General features: G+C 42.4%; 1 protein-coding gene across 2 annotated transcripts; it reads left to right on the top strand.

Annotated features, from left to right (window-relative positions):
- The first annotated feature begins 2316 nt into the window (after positions 1–2316).
- On the top strand, positions 2317–3118 carry LOC119562425 (60S ribosomal protein L21). 2 transcript variants are annotated; one of them, XM_037875613.1, is made up of 2 exons: positions 2317–2469; positions 2551–3118. In XM_037875613.1, the coding sequence occupies exon 2, from the start codon at positions 2566–2568 to the stop codon at positions 3043–3045; it is 480 nt and encodes a 159-aa protein (XP_037731541.1). In that variant the 5' UTR covers positions 2317–2469; positions 2551–2565; the 3' UTR covers positions 3046–3118. The 2 variants fall into 2 exon arrangements, with proteins under 2 accessions (XP_037731541.1, XP_037731542.1); XM_037875614.1 differs by having other exon boundaries at positions 2370–2469; positions 2536–3118.
- The last annotated feature ends 15194 nt before the right edge of the window (positions 3119–18312 follow it).

Below are 18312 nucleotides of genomic sequence, written 5' to 3'. Positions count from 1 at the left end.
TGTAAAAAGCCAATAACGTAACATAAAACTAGGCTTACTATAATAATTGTCCTTTAACAGATAACCTAAATAACACTATTTAATTAAAATGAATTTAAAAGTAAATAAAATGTATGTATTTTAAATTCTATATTTTCATAAGTGAAAACTCATGGATAAATTCTGATTTTCCCAAGTGATTTCACTTGGGACGTGTCACTTGCAAGTGATTTCACAAGTGAAAACTCATGGAAAAATTCTGATTTTCACAAGTGATTCACTTGGGACGTGTCACCGGCACGTGACAGGCCATACGAAAAATGAGTATAAGAAACAAGTAAAACCCCGTAGGACTTCGAAAAATTTTCATTTGAATTTTCACTTGTGAAAATGCGGACATCCCATACAATTTTCTGTATGGAGCGTCACTTGTTCTTCACTTGTGCAAGAGGACATGTCCCACGTGATTCCCAAGGTGATTCACAAGTGAAACTTTTTTTTTGGAACTGAAGGGTGTTTCACACGGATGGACTCTGTGGGAGGAATAGCTTCCAAAAGTCTAGTACTCAGATCGGCTGAGAGTTTCACTAGTTGAAAAATTGTATTTTTTGCGGTAGGGCCGAGGTATTCAAAGTTGGGGTGATCCTCCTCCAGCTGTCCCAAAGCGGGCTTCGTTTTTTCCTCCACCCTGTAGAAGCCAGCCCGTTCTCCACCTCCGGTTTAGCTACCAAGTAGCTGGTGGTGGTGGAGTCCTGTGGTTTGCCAATGGCGAGCTCGTTGGAGATGGTAACATTGGTCATTCTGCTAAAAGGATACCAATACTAGTACAAAGTAACCAAATCCTTTTGAACAGATCTTAATTTCTTTGCGAGGACGCGCCCGGCAGGGTGTCCAAGTAGAGAGCGAAGTCCCACTCAGCATGTTCCTTCCCACTGGGATTCTCCAGCACTTCAACTATTCTGAGGATTTGCCGCGTTATGATGTTGCTAACTGTTGGTGAGGTCCCACAATTATGGGCAACGGCTTGGATTAGGTGTCCTTTTTCATTTGGACTGACATCCTGCAGCTGATTTTGGGGTTTTCCTTCCATCTTTAATTTTTTCACACCGCAATTGCACGATCACCTCCAAAGATTTCATTTCTTATTCTTTGGGACGCGGCTAACGGCTATCACCGATATTTAAGCCTAGTACTCACATCGACGAAAACCGCGAGCTAACCATAGGAGTGAGCGAGAGGCAAATACACGGCTAACGCTTTACGTCGGGTCTGTTTTTCCAGCGCGGAACTCATATGAGCTAAGTAAATACCAGAAAAAATACCAGATTTAGCGAGTGAATTTCGATGAACGCCGTTAGCCGCGGCCCAAAGAATAAGAACTGTAATCTTTGACGGTGTTCGTGCAAAGGCGGTGTGGAAACTATAAATTTCAAAATGGAAGGAAAACCTCAAAATCGACTGCAGGAGGTCAGTGCATATGAAATAGGACGCATAATCCAAGCTGTTGCCCATTATTGTGGGATTTCCCCGGGAGGAAGCAATACCACTACATGGCAAATCCGCAGAATAGTTGCAGTGCTGCAGGATATCGGCTAGGAAATCCCAGTGGGAAGGAACATGCCGAGTGGGACATTGCTCCCTACGTGGACATCCTGCCGGTCGCGTCCACGCAAAGAAAGTAAGATCCGGCCAAAACAATTTGGTCAAGTAAAATAGGGCGCCCGCTAAGGAACAATTTGAGAAGACATAACCAGCCATTGCAGGATGCTGGGCAACTTTCTACAGCATCAGCGGATCAACCCCGTTCCCAATCCGGCTCCCACATCCTCAAGGTCTAATATGCCCATTGTGACTCGGAGCTGGACTGCGGTGGCGCGGGAAAGATGGCGAAGCATTCGTGGGACGAGAAGGAAGCTTTAAACTATTAATTTACATAAATAAAAACATTCGTTGAACATTCCATTTCTTTTAATTTTAGCTTCTTGGTGCACCAGCAGACACTTCTATTTTACATTGGCCCAATTGATTTGTTTTCCGTTTGGCAACAAGCCCAGCTGCTTGACAGTAAGACCATGTTCCATGCGTTGCGGGTAACTTTTCAAAACTTCGGACACACTACAAAGAATAAGATGTTTCGACTAGTGAAACTCTTAGCCGATCTGGGGCTTTACTCGCCGAATCTGGTATTTTTTTGGTATTTCCTTAGCTCATCTAAGTACCGCACTGACAAAGCGTTAGCTGCGTATTTGCCTCTCGCTCACTCCTATGGTTAGCTCGCGCTCTTCGTCGATGTGAGTACTAGGTTAAATTTTCGAAACGGCAAAAATTTATGGACAATCCAAAGTTCAGATGGTGGCTAGTGAGAAGACCTTATAACTTGAATCTTTAAATAAATGTGAAAAAGTACTGTGCTCTGTGGCAACTCTACAGAAATAGCCATCTTTCTTTCTTTTACCAACTTCACGGCAGCGTGGACGTCGTTTCATAAAGGTTAGTAGATGTATTATATGGGATGCTGGAAAACTTGCATGGAATTATGCTTTATATCTACTAAAGTAATTATTTTTGTAGGGAATATCAAACAAAATGACGAACTCTAAGGGCTACCGCCGTGGCACACGTGATATGTTCTCTCGTCCTTTCCGAAAGCATGGTGTCATACCACTGTCTACATACATGCGAGTATTTAAGATTGGTGACATAGTGGACATTAAGGGACATGGAGCCGTTCAGAAGGGTTTGCCCTACAAGGCATACCACGGCAAAACTGGGCGCATTTTTAATGTAACTCAGCACGCTGTTGGTGTTATTGTAAATAAGCGTGTACGCGGAAAGATACTTGCCAAGCGTGTTAATGTGCGCATCGAACACATCCACCACTCCAAGTGCCGGGAGGATTTCCTGCGTCGCGTCAAGGAAAACGAGCGCCTATTAAAAGAGGCCAAGGGAAAGGGACAATGGGTCAGCCTGAAGCGCCAGCCCGAACATCCGAAGAAGGCGCACTTCGTTAAAAAGTTGGAGGAACCTATCGCTCTGGCTCCAATTCCATACGAATTCATTGCCTAATTGAATTTGGTTTGTGGCCTTGAAATTTGTTTGTTCAGCTGTAAATTAAATGATTTTCTATACAGCGCTGCAATTTTCGATTGTTATTTTTATTGCGGAAAATGTATGTTGCTTGTTTTCTATTCTAGCAACTAGACAGGTATTACCTGTAAATGCAAAGGTTTAATGCCTTTGGTGATAATCTACAAAATAAAACACCAGAATTTAAGGGTGCGCATGAAGATACGATATGTCTTCCAGTGGGGCAAAGTAACTTTTACATGGCTCAAACCTCAAGGTTTTTTCTTAAAATATAAACTTTGTTAATGAAAAAGACAAATTATAGACCGAAAAAGTTTTTTAAGTCCACCAATGTGGACCAAAATTTAATGCAAATATGTAATGTATTTAAATTAATATATGTACATATCTTGGCTTAAATCACGAAACAAAGTTACCCTCTATGGACCGCGATTTCTTAGGTCACTCAGGTCCAAATATTTTACCGCGGAAATGGTCAGCTCTCTTGTAATTAAATTCCAATTCAGAATCCACCGATACTAACGACGAAAAGTATTAGGTCTAATATCTACATACATACATATCACAAAAACAATACACCCTCCCTGCAGTACCATTCAGCGCTTATTAAGCACTTAATCACTGACAAACAAAAAGTTAATCACTGAGCGCTCATCAGTGCTCAACAACTAGCACCCTTTTGAGCGGTTTTTGAGCAGCAGAAAAAGCACTCGTTCAGCACCTTTTGAGCGCTTAGCAGCATATGTAATTTCAGTTTTATTTTATATTATTTTGGGCTGGGTGTTTTCGGTGTTATCGGTGTCGTCGGCACCTCCTCGCCAACATCTGGGGTCTGCGTTGTGTTCATTTTTCACTTTTTTCACCGCATCGCCTTCTGCAGCGCCTTTTCCGGAGGCTCCGATGGCCTAAGCGAGTATCAGAAAGAAATTTGTATTCAAAATATAACGGGACAAGAATAAAAACGAGTGACCAAAAGTAAAAAATATAAGAAAATTAAAGAAAAAGATACGAAATTTTCAAATTGTTGTTTTCAGTCACTTAATTTATTTAATGTTGTAAAAAGTTATAACATTTTTATTTTTCAGTTCCGGAAAAACTAACACTTTTCCAGGGACTGAAAATTAAAAATGTTTAAGACTTTTATTTAAATGGCCATGTTAGAAATTGGTTTACGTACACAAAAGTGAAAATAGTAGATTAATATTATTATTATTAACTGTTACGAATTTTAACAACAAACATAGCTTATTTTTGTTTCCTAGGAAGCTTGCACTTAATAAGATTTTAAGATTCTTTCACAGATTTGTATTACTATTTATTTGTTTGTTTATATGCGCCCTTTGTTGTTTTTCACTTCAAAAATTACCTGGGAATCGCATATTTATTTTTAAGAGCACTGGTTTTTTTTTTATTAAACAATGAGTTGGGTAACTCCAACTCCTTCACAGATGAAGAAAAGGATAAAAGACGGAAAAAGGTGCGAGCCTTCTAGAAAAACAACAACAACAGTTCCGCTAATCCGTTCTGTTTTTTATGGCATGTCTCGTTTGTCTTTGCATGTTCCGTTGCACATAAAAGCCAGGGTATTTATAGACACATCCGCCTATGCAAATCGTTAAATAAAAATTTAATTTTGAAACTTCACATATTAATGAATAATATTAATAAACATATACATTTTTTAAGAAATTCAAGTATTGTTGGGACGGGGGGTGGCTTGATCGCTGAAATAGATGAAGTCCCAAGAACGAAGGGCACGCCAAAGTACACGGGGTACTTTGGGGTTTTGTACGCGAAGTGCATGGGTGTGGACACTTTGAAAATAGAAAGCCTGGCTTAACTTAAGCTCTTCAGGACGGAGACATAGGGGAGAGATGGAGAGGGAGAGCGGAGGGCAGTGCAAGCGCGCGAGATGCAGACATCTGGAGAAAAATTCCGCTCGACACTGCCTCCAGAAATTAAACGCCTTTCTTGCGAGGACACCCATAGCAAGAACCTTAGGATAGTAGGCTCAGGAGTATGATGGAATTGAAGATCGGTCGTCCGTATGTAGGAGAGTGTGGTGGCCCTTTTCTACACTTGTGCAAGCAATTGGAACAGTACTTGTGGATATGTACTTCCTGAAGATGTTTCTGGGCGCTAAGCCGCAGAAAGTGGGGGCACTTCCGTAGAGGATGGATATTTTGGCAGACTCGTCATTGGTAGGATTTAATACCTCCGGTACGTCTGCCATCCAAGAAGGGACTCATGTGCTCTAGAAACTTGCGCTGAATAGGACAAAATTGTGTGTAATTGAGGCGGATATTGGCCTTGGAGGGTCGGATGGAATCAGCGGAGTAGTAGGACCGCTGTTTCGATGCAACAACTTGTGATGCCGATCCTGGCAAGTGAAACAGTCGTGAGCGCTTGTGCAATCACGGAATTGATGACCGTCCAACGTCATTTGTAGGAAGCGTGTTCTTCCTTGAACACAGATCGCGCTCGATTTGTGTCTTTGGACTGGACGTAGAGGAAATTGGTAGATCAAAAGCTATCGACGGCCTTAAGAGTTCGATGGCGCTCCTTCAAAAAGGAATCAATTTCAAGCCACGTAGGAATTTCGGCTTAATTTTGGATCGATTGCTCCCATAATGAGAGCGTGAGCTTTGGTAGTTTTGTCGATTACATATAAAACATGATAGGGTCTCAATTCAACCTGGAAAATTGTGTTGAAGTTTCTTTAAGGCTGCTCCAGACTTCGGTGCTATGGATTGCACATTGAAGAGAGTTTTCAATAAATTGAAATTATCGAGACGGATTTTACAGGCGGATAAGGTTGGGATAGGAGCACCTGGACCTTTCACAGTGGCCTCAAATAGGATCAGCCTTTCAGCCAAAAATTGGGCTAAAGCGGATTCTGCTGATGTTGCCATGACGGAAAATAATTTAGAATTTTAATTCAGAAGTAAGGAAATGGAATCGAGCTAGAAAGTTTCTAGTAGAAACTAATTGGAATTTGGGAACCAATCAAAGTACGTATAAATATACGGTCACTGTCGGATAGTCAAATTTATTATATCGGATGTTCGGATTTTTGTAAAGAATTACGGAATTCTCTTTTATTTGTTTTGAAGAAACATTTATTGAAAGCCCTTGGCCCACTGTGCGCTGTACAGTGTACATATGTGGGTTGTGAATAGTGGAAAAACGTTGCGGGGATTGTGAAGAATTGCTTATGTTTGTTTTTTGGTGCGTTTGTTTGACTCCTGCACAATTTAATTGCAGATGTTTTTAATTTTAGAAAAAATGAAGCAGTAATTGTAGGTCGAGAAAAGTAGTTGGAGTGGACTGTCTTAGAATATTTATGTAAATATAAACACGCAGCTGGAACATAGTAAAAAATAAAGAGTGCAATTCTTAAGGAAATTTTAGAATAGAGAATTTTTCACTGTGGCTTAGTTATATTTTACACACAAGTGGAATTAAAAAAAATTTTTGAGGAATATGAGTTGAGTAGTAGCACTGGAATATTGACGGCCACAAATAACGGAATTAAATAAATAAATAATTATAATAAGTGGAACTTATCTGAAGCGGTTCGGGCCACAGTTGCTGCTGGGAAAAATCCAAGGAAACTCCAGGAGAGGAAAATCCAAAGTCTATGAAATTCGGCTTTCAGGACCTATTTGTTGGGCCGAGGGTTGGCTTGATCGCTGAAATAGATGAAGTCCCAAGAAGGGTATGTCAATTGTGGAACTGCAGGGCTTAAGTTATCGGAGTGATGATTCCTTAAGAAAGGAAAGAAGCTGAAGCTATGACCGAAAAAAATTTTAAAATAATTTTTAATTGATCCTCCTTGGTTGGTGGTTTTCTGTTATAAAAACAAAGATTTTTTCGGGCTTTTGGGGCACAGGCCCACAGACTTAAAAATCATTTCACACGTAATTTACCAGGCTAATGACAGAAAATTTCATATAGACATTTGTTCGGGATGACCGACACCGTACCGTCATGATAGGGTTTTAAAATAACATTATTTTCTTTTATTTCTTGGGTTGATAAGAGTCAATCTGGATGAAAGTCCGAGTCACAAAAATACTCAGTCTCAAACGGTGGGCTCAGGCAAGTGGCGACCGCCTGTTGTAAGTCAGCCTTACCCGGGTACAGCGAATTTCTGCCCGGGTGGGCCTGTACTTTCTCCGCAGCTCGTGGGATCTATTATAAGGAATTAAAGCACAGAAGTAAAACAAATCTTGAGTCCGGCACTCATAAATAGTCGGAAGTCGCAACCAGCGACGACCAGAAGAGTAAGAGTACTGTTCCGAAAGCCTAAGTCTAGTAACTTCAACACCTGCCAAGGCCAGCGAACAACGCAGCCGACTAGCCCCGAAACCCGACAATGACCAGCCAAAACCTCCCACCAGGTTAGGAGCGGCTAACCAGCCATTCCAACCTGATGGGCGTGCCAAGGTTGATCTTGTGGTAAGCACCAGGGCCAAGGAGTTCAAAAGGACACCGCCCAACCAGGCAGGGCCTCTGGAACGGATGAAGGCGCTCCGAGTCCTCAAATGGTTGGCCACCAACTCCATACGTGAGGACCAAGCGCCTACGGAGGATTACCAAAAATCCTAGAAGACATAGCCTGAGCAAAGGCGGTAATCCCAGACTTCGACCTCGCTCTGACCACAAGCAAAAGCGAGAGAAGCCGCTGGAAGTAGCGCAACCAGCGAGCAAGAAGGCCAAGAGAACCAACCGCGGCACATGGTCGATGTCCTTTGCGGATGTGGTAAGGGATTGGAAGATCAATGGCGTCATCGACCAGAACGATGAAGGCGAAAGGATCACAAGAAACCAGTGGGGTCTGGTTAGACGGGCACTTGCGACAGTGGTGTTGAAAGTGCTGGACGAAAACCCAGGTCCGCCCCCCGATTGCACAGATGCGGGGTGGTTCCAAGGTAATGTAAAACTGATCCCTTGGGAGGACGAAATATCGGCAGCGATTTACAAGGCTGCCATCACCAAGGCTGGCTAGGTCTAGCCCGGGGCCAGGTTGACGGTTTGCGAGGCTGCAGACATCCCATCTCGACCCAGAGCGAGGGTGTGGCTGCCGTCCGAACCGTCTGAGCCAGGGCCTATTCTTAGCCTCCTGACAAGGTTCAATCCGAAGCTTCCGATAGATGGTTGGAAAGTGGTTAAGGTGGAGAAAACCTTAGCCAGGCATGCTTAGAACCCCTCGCAGCGCAGCAGTACCGGCTGAAGTATGGGTTCAACAAAGTGCAACTTCGCATCTACGATACGGACAAACTTGCGGCAGACAACCTGGTGCCTGCGTGTCCTACGAACCCCCGAGTGATGACGGGATGGAACACGAGGAGGCCAACCATAAAGGGTACGTGTCAACTGACTCAAAGCTCACCGAAAGTCTGAAGCAGCTGTGCACACAGGGCACGGCCCGACCAAGCGCACTGTTCTTCAGGACATAGTGGAGGAAGCGGAGGGAACCCAGTCCGAGCTCAGTCCTGTAGATGGTGCAGTTTCTGCAGATTTATCTGCATCACAGCAAGGCAGCATCTGCTGCCCTCCTCATCCGCCTACATTACGACATTAAAGTTTATCTTATTCCACAGTTTATCTTATTTACCACAGTCAGACTGGAGCTAAACGTACATACACATCACACCATAGCATCATTATATCTGGTTCATGACCATAACACAACAACTCATACACGCACACTCATCCAAGGAACTTATCCTGGGAGGGGACGCTAACTCACACCACACACAATGGGGAAGTAAAAACACAAACGAAAGGGGTAAGTTACTCTATGACTACCTCCTTCAATCAAACGTGTTTATTTGCAACAAATGTTATGACCAAACTTTCATCACTAGAAATAGGAGGGAAGTCTTGACATTACACTTATATCTGATCCCCTGCATAACCAGCTTGAAGCGTGGAAGGTGGGTGTCGAACACTCATTCTCAGACCACCGATACATTGAATTTACAATCTTAAAAGCGAGTGCAGAACTTACTTCAATAGAGCTAAGTATAACAACAGCGAAGCTTGTGCAGTAGTATAGAATTTACTGCGGAGGCATCCAGACTCAGAAGAATCTTAGCAAAATCTCCAGCAACCGTTCGCTACCTAAAAATCAATTAATATTTAAACCGAAGGCCGGCAAACCCTCCCACATCACCCCAAAAGACTTCCGCCCGATAAGTCTCTCTTCCGTCTTGTTGAAGACCCTGGAAAGGCTATTTAAAACCCACATCAGGCTAACTACCAACCCAAGCCTACTCTCCAACGCACAACATATGTACCGTAAAGTCAGATCAACAGATACTGCCCTCCACTCCCTAGTATCTTGTAATGAGGGGTTTCCGCAACAAAGAATACTCTCTGGCAGCTTTTTTAGACAAAGTAGGTTCCTTCAACAACATCACACCAACGGCCATCACTGGGGCTCTGACTGAACAGGGCATTGAGCGGCCTATAGTGGGACTCATACACACCATGCTTACCAGCAGGGTAGTGTACTCCACTATGAGATCAGCACACTCGACCAGGATTGTCAGTAGAGAAACCCCGCAAGGGGGTGTACTTTCACTTCTACTATGGGTTATAGTGGTCAACAAACTACTATCACTTCTGGAGAAAGCAGGTACTAAAGTGGTAGCCTACGCGGATGACGTGGTTATTTTACTGCAGGGAAAATTTCCTCAAACTCTCTGCAATCTGATGAAGACAGCCCTATCCACCCTCTCTAGGTGGATAGCGGAATGTGGACTAGGAGTTAATCCAGAAAAAAACTGAACTAGTTCTATTCACAAGGAAGTATAATATACCAAGTCTAACTCTCTCAAAACTACACCAAACGCGCCTAGCCCTTAGCAACCAGGCAAAGTACTTAGGTGTCATCTTTAATAAAAAATTTTACTGGACAGACAACATCATAGACCGCACACGTAAAGCAGCCGTAGCACTTTTCGCTTGTAAAAAAGCAATTGGGAGGAACTGGGGTTTCTCCCCCGTAATAGTTCACTGAATTGTAACCTTAAGATCCTTCACAAGATCCATAGAAGCGCAGAGCTTTGTATCAGTGGTGAGCTCTGAATGCCCGCCACTGAAGCATTGAACACAATACTTGACCTTCAACCCCTGTACTTGACCTTCAAGCCATGTAGCATTGAACCTCTCCTATGCTTCTGCCCAAACCCTAGGGAGCTATACACTTCCGAACCTTGCGGCCATACAGGTCGTAAGCATTCCCAAGCTGTTTCCTAAGCAAGCAAGCATGTTTCCTAAAAAGAACTAACTGGTTCGAGAAACCGAATAACCCATGAGCTAGGGAAAAGGATCTGCACTGAGATTACATGGTATCACAAGGGGGGATAAGTTGTATTAGTAGTAGGAGTAGGAGTAGTTACCATTGGAATAGGCATGCTTCTGATGGCCTTCTCCTTGCCAGGATCAGTTTTCAGAACTCCTCCGCCAATAACAAACCCCGATTTCCGTACTTCCTTGAAGTAGGAGGGCGACTTCTTGAGTCCGATGGTCTTTACGCATTGAGAGACTTCAATCAGATAGTCCAAGTGCTCCTCAAAAGTTCGAAAAAACTATCAACAAGACAGCCAAATATAGGAACACCTTCTCTCTGAGCTTTTGTGGTATAACCTTGTCCATCAGCCGACAAAGGCGCCGAGCGGCATTGAGACCAAAAGGCATCACGACAAAAGTAATACAGAGGGCGTCCTGGCACTGTAAAGGCTGTGTTCAGGCCCATTGTCCGGCAAATCTGAACTCCGGCACTGCTATCCCATTGCACCGCTCTCCCAGTGCACACCTCCCCCGCTCTCCCACTCTCTCGCTCTAACGCTCTGTTCCCATCTCCCCGCCAGGAAGTCTCCACTGCGCACTGAGGCGCATAACTAACTCAGGCTTAAGTCAGTACGAAATTTGTCTCTAAGTGGCAAAAATCGCGGTAGCTCCCCCGACTCATTTTTCTTTTCTCGGGGAATTACGCATTCCGAGTGAATTCTCCCGCACAGCCCAGCAGCAGTCCGCCGCACCCGCCACAAAGCCAGCCGCAGCGCCCCGCCGCCTGCGCAACGTAACGCCGCCGTACTTCAGCGTCACCACTGACCGCCAGCAACCACCCGCAGCCCCCGCGTACATTTTGTTCCTTCTAGCCGGATCATTTTACCAACCCTTCAGTTCCAAAAAAAAAGTTTCACTTGTGAATCACCTTGTGAATCCCGTGGGACATGTCCTCTTGCACAAGTGAAGAACAAGTGGAGTGTATAGAAAATTGTATGGAATGTCCGCATTTTCACAAGTGAAAATTCAAATGAAAGTTTTTCGAAGTCCCACGGGATTTCACTTGTTCCTTATACTCATTTTTCGTATGGCCTGTCACGTGCCGGTAACACGTCCCAGGTGAAATCACTTGTGAAAATCAAATTTTTTCCAATGAGTTTTCACTTATGAAATCACTTGCAAGTGACGCGTCCCAAGTGAAATCACTTGTGAAAATCAGAATTTTTTTTATGAGTTTTCAATTATGAAAATATTGAATTTAATATACATACATTTTAAAATACATTTTCATTCATTTTATTTAGATGGTATTATTCAATATTCAATATTTTCAATTATTGTTTCTGTTTTTTTGTAAGCTTATTTTTAACATTTGTCATCGCCTTTCTTAAAACCTTTGTCCGTGTCCTCCGAATCCTTGGCCAACGCTCCTGAAAAAATGTATGGGCATATGTTTAAAAAATGATTTTTATTTGTATATTTACCTCTTATACATATCTGTGTTTAACCCTTTGCAGGATCTTTACAGTTCATCATCCACTTTCGGCTAACGGAACCCATTGAATACCTTCAAATTTACGTACTTTAAACTAAGATCAATGCACAACATCTTAAACTTAATGTAGCACTTACCTGACTTTATTATATTAACTAAACGACGTCTTCTACGCTGCGCCGTCTGCTCTGCTGACGTCAACAGCGTCACAGCGTTTTAGGCACAAAAAAAAAAAACAAAAAGCGTTTTGCCTTGAGCCATGTCACAGCGTCCATACTGCAGAACTGAAGGGAAGGGAAGATAAGTAATGCTTTTCATCTTAATAATTGCCGGTCTGCAGTCAGTCACTCGAAAATATAATTCCTTCGACTTTCTGTACGATTTGTCTAAAATCCAAGTCCGATTAAATCCTACAACGGCAATTAATAATATACTCTGCCATTTTTTCTTCGTTTTTCCTTTGCTACGTGCGGCCAATTTCCCGATTTTTTCCGACCCTCTTTTGTGTACATATTATTGTACAAAATTTTTATTTTAAATTAAAAATGACACCAACCGACGTGATACAATTTGTTTTAGTCAGTGTGTTTTATTTAACAACCACCAAACTATTTAGTATTTTGTTGGTACTTGGTATTTGTTACGTAAAATTATTTATCCAGGGAAAAATAATACTCCTACTCCCACCAAATTTTTGGTATATTTTGGTTTCTTTTCCTCCCTCGGAATATTAAATAAAAGCAAAATAGTACCAGTACTTCACTGGTACTAAATAATGAACAAACAGCTTCCTCCGGCCCCCAACCTATTGGTATAATTTGATATTTTTTCTTCACTCAGAAACCTAAGTAAAGGCATAATAATACTATAACTCCATCGAGGACTATAATATAATAATACATAATTGGTATTTTTTCGCCTTCCAATTATTTCAAAGACAAAAATAATATCAGCACTCAAAAAAATACCAAACTCGGTCGCAATTATACCATAATACAATATACATTAACCAAAAAGGATAAGTACCATAGTTTTTTCCATGGGTGATATACAAACTCCTTCTTCACCGTTCCTAATCCGTATTATTGGGCTTAATTCCGCAAAGTAAGCAGGTCGGTACGTGCACCAATTTCTATTTGTTCCGATCCACGACTTTTTTCCTGTCGACACCTCGTTCCACCGTTCCAGAAGTGGGCCAGTTTTCCTATTTTCGACATAAATAAAAGCGAGCGTATTCTGACCAAAAGAGGTAAACTTTTTGGCATGTCCGTTGGATGTGATACCAACAAATTGTCTATTCCACCTGCACCTCAACTAAGCGCTAAGTCCTCGTCGCCCCAAAAATAGGGTCACCCGTGCAAACGTCGAAATGGCACTTACAGCTTTCCAAATTGCTCTAGACAAATTTGTTAGGGTCTCAGATCGACTGAGTCCCTCCTACTCTTTCGATGCTTAACATTCGTCACGAAGAAATAAGCGCGTTATGGGACTGCATTAAGGCAGAGTACGACGAATGCACCGGGTGCATGGCAGAAGCCGGAGAAACTGCAACTGATAGTTTGCCAATTCTCCGAGCTAAATACGGCTATTGCTATTCCGTTTACGAAAGATGTGGTGCTCAGATCGCGGATATGATAACCCAAGCTACCCAAGTTCAAGCTGTTCCTACCCAGACCTACATTTCCTCTGGCTGTCGGCTGCCTCCGTGCGATACCGAGGCTTTCACCGGAGATTATGTGCCTATCTTTAGGGATCTGTTTGCGGCCATTTATATAAATAATCCAAGGCTGACGCCAATCGAAAAACTGTTTCACCTGAATGCAAAAACAAGCGGCGATGCACACAACATAGTTTCGAACTCGCCATCAAGGGTTGCCTTACGGCGTTAGAAATGTCCGGAATACAAGCCAAAAATTGAGATTGCCTCTTGGTGTACATGTGCTCTCCCAAACTCCCTGCGCAACAAGGCCAATTCCGACGTGGCAGGAGCTCAATGCATTCCTTACAGAGCGTCACCATCCAGGGTTGCCTTACGGCGTTCGAAATGTCCGGAATTCAAGCTTCATGATGACTGTCGACGAGCGGTCGGCATATATAAAGAGAAAGCAGCTGTGTCTGAACTGCTTCGCACGAGGGTATCCGCTGCGTGATTGCGAAAGCATTCAAGTTGCTTTACGTGCCGCGGCCGCCATCACACACTACTACACAGAGGCAGCTCCTCCCAATTGTCTTCAAATCCTTCTCCGAGACCCAGATCAAGACCAAATACACCCGTTGCCTCCGCTACCGGGTCCACGGACTCCACAGTCCAAAATTACTTTGCGACGGGGTATAGATCCGTCTTGCTGGGCACCGCCATAATTGACATCTGTCACCTGGGGTCGAATTTTAAAGCTCGTGCCCTCATATATTCAGGATCGGAGGCAACCTTTATTTCTGAGCGGCTGTTTAAATTAATTAAGTTGCCTCACCACGTAATCCGCTGAATCCAAAAAGCTCTGTCAGTTTACCATCTCTTATCCGAACAGGTCTAGCTAGCAAATAAAACCTCCCATCTTGTCCGATTCCGCAACAGTTACTACGGGATCTTCCCGAACTGCCACTAGCGGGTCCAAAGCTTTATGAGAGCGCACAGTTAGATATTCTGGTCGCGGCCGATGTACTGCCATACATTCTCCTAAGCGGCACTCGGCCGAACATTTGTGGCTCTGTCCTCCGTCAAGAAACCATTTTCGGGTGGATCCTAACAGGAGCCGTGCCTGCTCCAAGGCAAAATCAAATTTCCGCCATTTCCACGCGCATTTCCCACATATTTGATACATCCCTGGGTAAACTTCTCACCAAATTTTGGGAGGTGGAGGATCTGCCAGTAAAAGTGGCAAAAGCATCCGATCTGATCTGTGAGGAAAATTTTCTCCAGACGACTACGAGAGACGATAACGGCAGGTATGTCGTAAGCCTTCCGTCTCGTGATCCTGAAAACGTGAGAGGTCAATCCAGATCCTCCGCGTTGTCGCAGTTTCTAAGAACTGAGCAACGCCTAAAAAGGGACAGTCAGCTGAAAAGCAAATATGACTCCATGATTCAAGAGTATCTCGACCTCCATCAGATGAGAGAGGTCCGTCCTACCCATAATTCTGCCAGTTATTACCTTCCGCATCATGCCGTGCTCAAGCCGGATAGTACGACCACCAAGCTGCGTGTGCGGGTCAGTTTAAATAATATCCTTCATGATGGCCCAGTCTTATAGTCCGATCTAACCATCCAGATCCTGAAGTGGTGATATTTCCGATACGTCTACAGTGCCGATATAGAAAAAATGTATCGACAGACATGGGTAGATCCGAAGCATACCCCGTTCCAACGCATCTTATTCTCCAACAGCGAGGGGCATATTCGAGATTTTGAATTACGGATGGTAACGCGCGCCATTCCTAGCGATTCGAGTCCAGCAACAGCATCCAAGAGCGAGCAGCCTCATTCGCAATAATACGTATGTAGATGATGTCCTTTCGGGAGCTGACTCCGCAGAGGACGCTAAGCTCATTGTTCGCGAGCTACCGTTTTTCTTCGTCCCACCAGATTTAGCAACGGAAATCTCCCCTACAAAACGCCAGGTCCTTTCCCAAATTGCAAAGCTGTTTGACCCAGCAGGCTGGCTCGCACCATTTGATGTGTGTGCCAAAGTCTTTATGCAAGAGATTTGGCTTCAGGATCTACGCTGGGACGATAAACGCCCAACAGAGCTGTGCCAAAGGTAGAACACCTTTCCCCAGAGCTATTTGATCCGAGACCAGGTCAGAATTCCGAGATGGGTTTTCTACCGTCCAGAGCTCCGCCAAGAGCATCACGGATTCTGTGACGCCTCACAAAAAGCATACGGAGTTGCGCTCTATGTGCGCGTAGAGATGGGCCATACGACCATGGTGCACTTGCTCACGGCCAAGACGCGTGTGGCGCCAGTCAAAACGGTGTCAATTCCTAGGCAGGAGCTGTGAGGTGCCCTACTGCTGTCCGAAATGGCCGAAGCCATCTGTTGGAGTTTGCATGTTGAAACCCTGCAGTTCCACAATTGAGTTAAGCGGCGGCGGCAAAGAGACGCGTTCTCAGTCGGGGTCCTCAAAGAGAACGCACAAAAAGTACTTTTGGGCTCTCCCTCTCTCGCCATGTCTCAGCTGGAGAAATGCGTGTTAAAATAGCTAGACTTTTGTGACCCTTGCCTTTTGAATAATGCGACATTTTTTCGTAAATATTAAAACAACCAATTAAAATAATGTGTTTGGGTTTTAAATTAGTTGTATTTCTTAAAAAAATTTGTATGCTTATTAATATTATTTATTAATATGTGAAGTTTTAAAAATATATTTTTTTATAACGATTTGCATAGTATTGTATTTCTTAAAAAAATTTATATGCTTATTAATATTATTTATTAATATGTGAAGTTTTAAAAATATATTTTTTTATAACGATTTGCATAGTCGGATATGTCTATAAATACCCTGCTTCTAACTGCAGGATGCATAGACCAAACGGGACATGCCAAAAAAACAGAACAACAACGTTGTTGTTGTTTTTCTGGAAGGCGTGGCAAACTTTTTTGGATCAATCGATAGGTATTGACGAGACAAATACATTTCAGTTATAATTTTTTATCTAGCATGAAAATTGTGGGCGCCACAGGTTTGGGCGGTTTGTGGGCGTTACAGTGGGCGTGGCATAATCGCGTAACAAACTTGCGATGCGTACGAGACTACGAAATCTAAGTCTGAGATCCCAATTCTCTATCTTTGGGAGTTTCCGAGATATCTACGTTCATATTTATGATTTTTTGAAGCTTGTGGGCGGTTTGTAGGCGTTAAAGGGCGCGTGGCAAATTAGGTCAATCGTTAGGTATTGATGAGGACAGTACATTTCAGTTAAAATTTTAATTCTAGCATCAAAACTGTAACTTTGGACGGTTTGTGGGGGTTAGAGTGGCCGTGGCACTCTACTGAAACAAACTTGCGCTGCGCAGGAATCTCAGGAATCTGCATGCCTAATCCTAGTATTGTAGCTTTTATAGTTTCCGAGATCTCAGCGTTCATACGGACAGACGGTCATGGCTAGATCGACACGGCTAGTGATCCTGATCAAGAATATATATACTTTTTGGGGTCGGAAACGTTTCCTTCCGCCTGTTACATACTTTCCGACGAATCTAGTGTCCCCTTTTACTCTACGAGTAACGGGTATAATAAGGGAAATACAAGATTCCCAAAAAAAAAACACGTGGCAGAAAAAAAATAGCTGTGAAAAATATTAATTTTTGACATTAAAAACCACAAATGGTGCATATAAATAAATAAGTAAATGAATCTGTGAAAGAATTTAAAAATCTTATTGAGTGCAAAGTTCCAAGAGACCAAAAATAAGAGATGTTTGTTCTTAAAACTTATGTTTGTGGTTAAAAATCGTTAAAAATGAATATTAATAACAATAAACCACAGTTTTTACTTTTGTGTTCGTAGAACTGTAGAACTTGTAAACCGCCTAACTTTCAATGTTCCTGTTAGACTTACACGAAATTATTATCCCCTAAATTTGCCACGATGTACATCTAATTTTTGTCTGCACGAGCCCTTTCGCGTTCTATGTAATAATTATAACCACCTTTATCATTTAATTTGCACTTCAACTTCTATCCCGGTACTAAAAACTAATATTTTAACTCATTTGCTTCTTTCGTAGATGCTTCTTTTATTTTCATTTGTGTCCCGTCTCTATTTGTTTTTTGTATCTTCCTCAATCAATCAAAAAAATAAATAAATAAATAAACAAACATGGCTATTTAAATAAAAGTTTCAATTTTCAGTCCCTGGAAAAGTTTTCCCGCAAATGCAAAATAAAAAAATTGTTAATAAATAATACAAAGATATATAAATACGGTGTGGTATATTTTTCTTTATAATTAAAAAAAAAAAAAAAAATCTAGTGACTGAAAAAAAAATTTCAGGATTTTTTTTAGATTAGTTTAATTTTTAAAAGACTTCTGTGTTTTTCTTTAAATGCCAAAGATAACATTTTCTTTATTATAAATAAAACTTTCAAATAACGATTACTTTCGGACACTCGTTTTTATTTTCGTCTCGTTCTATTTTTAAAACTAATTTTTCTTCAAATACTAGATGTAATCGCTCTGGTGGAGCTCTCGGAGCCTCCCGAAAAGGCGCTGCAGAAGGCAATGCGGTGCGTGAAGAATTTGAGCTGCACCAAGAAAAAAGGCATCGCCGGCCCCAGATGCTGGCGAGGAGGTGCCAACGACTCCGTTAGGACCGAAAACCCATGAGCCAACATTTTAAAATAAAGATCTAATCAAATAAAAAAATATAGAAATTAAATACAACTGTAAATATATTTGCGATGAAAAGGTGCCTAACATGTGCTTTTTTGCTGCTCAAACGAGCGCT

This window comes from Drosophila subpulchrella, unplaced genomic scaffold, assembly GCF_014743375.2.
Source record: "Drosophila subpulchrella strain 33 F10 #4 breed RU33 unplaced genomic scaffold, RU_Dsub_v1.1 Primary Assembly Seq45, whole genome shotgun sequence".
Taxonomy (NCBI): Eukaryota; Metazoa; Arthropoda; class Insecta; order Diptera; family Drosophilidae; genus Drosophila; species Drosophila subpulchrella.
This window is presented reverse-complemented; position numbering and strand designations above follow the sequence as displayed.

Excerpts from the sequence above, each read along its gene's own strand:
- LOC119562425 (XM_037875613.1), top strand. The coding sequence starts at position 2,566 with ATGACGAACTCTAAGGGCTACCGCCGTGGCACACGTGATATGTTCTCT.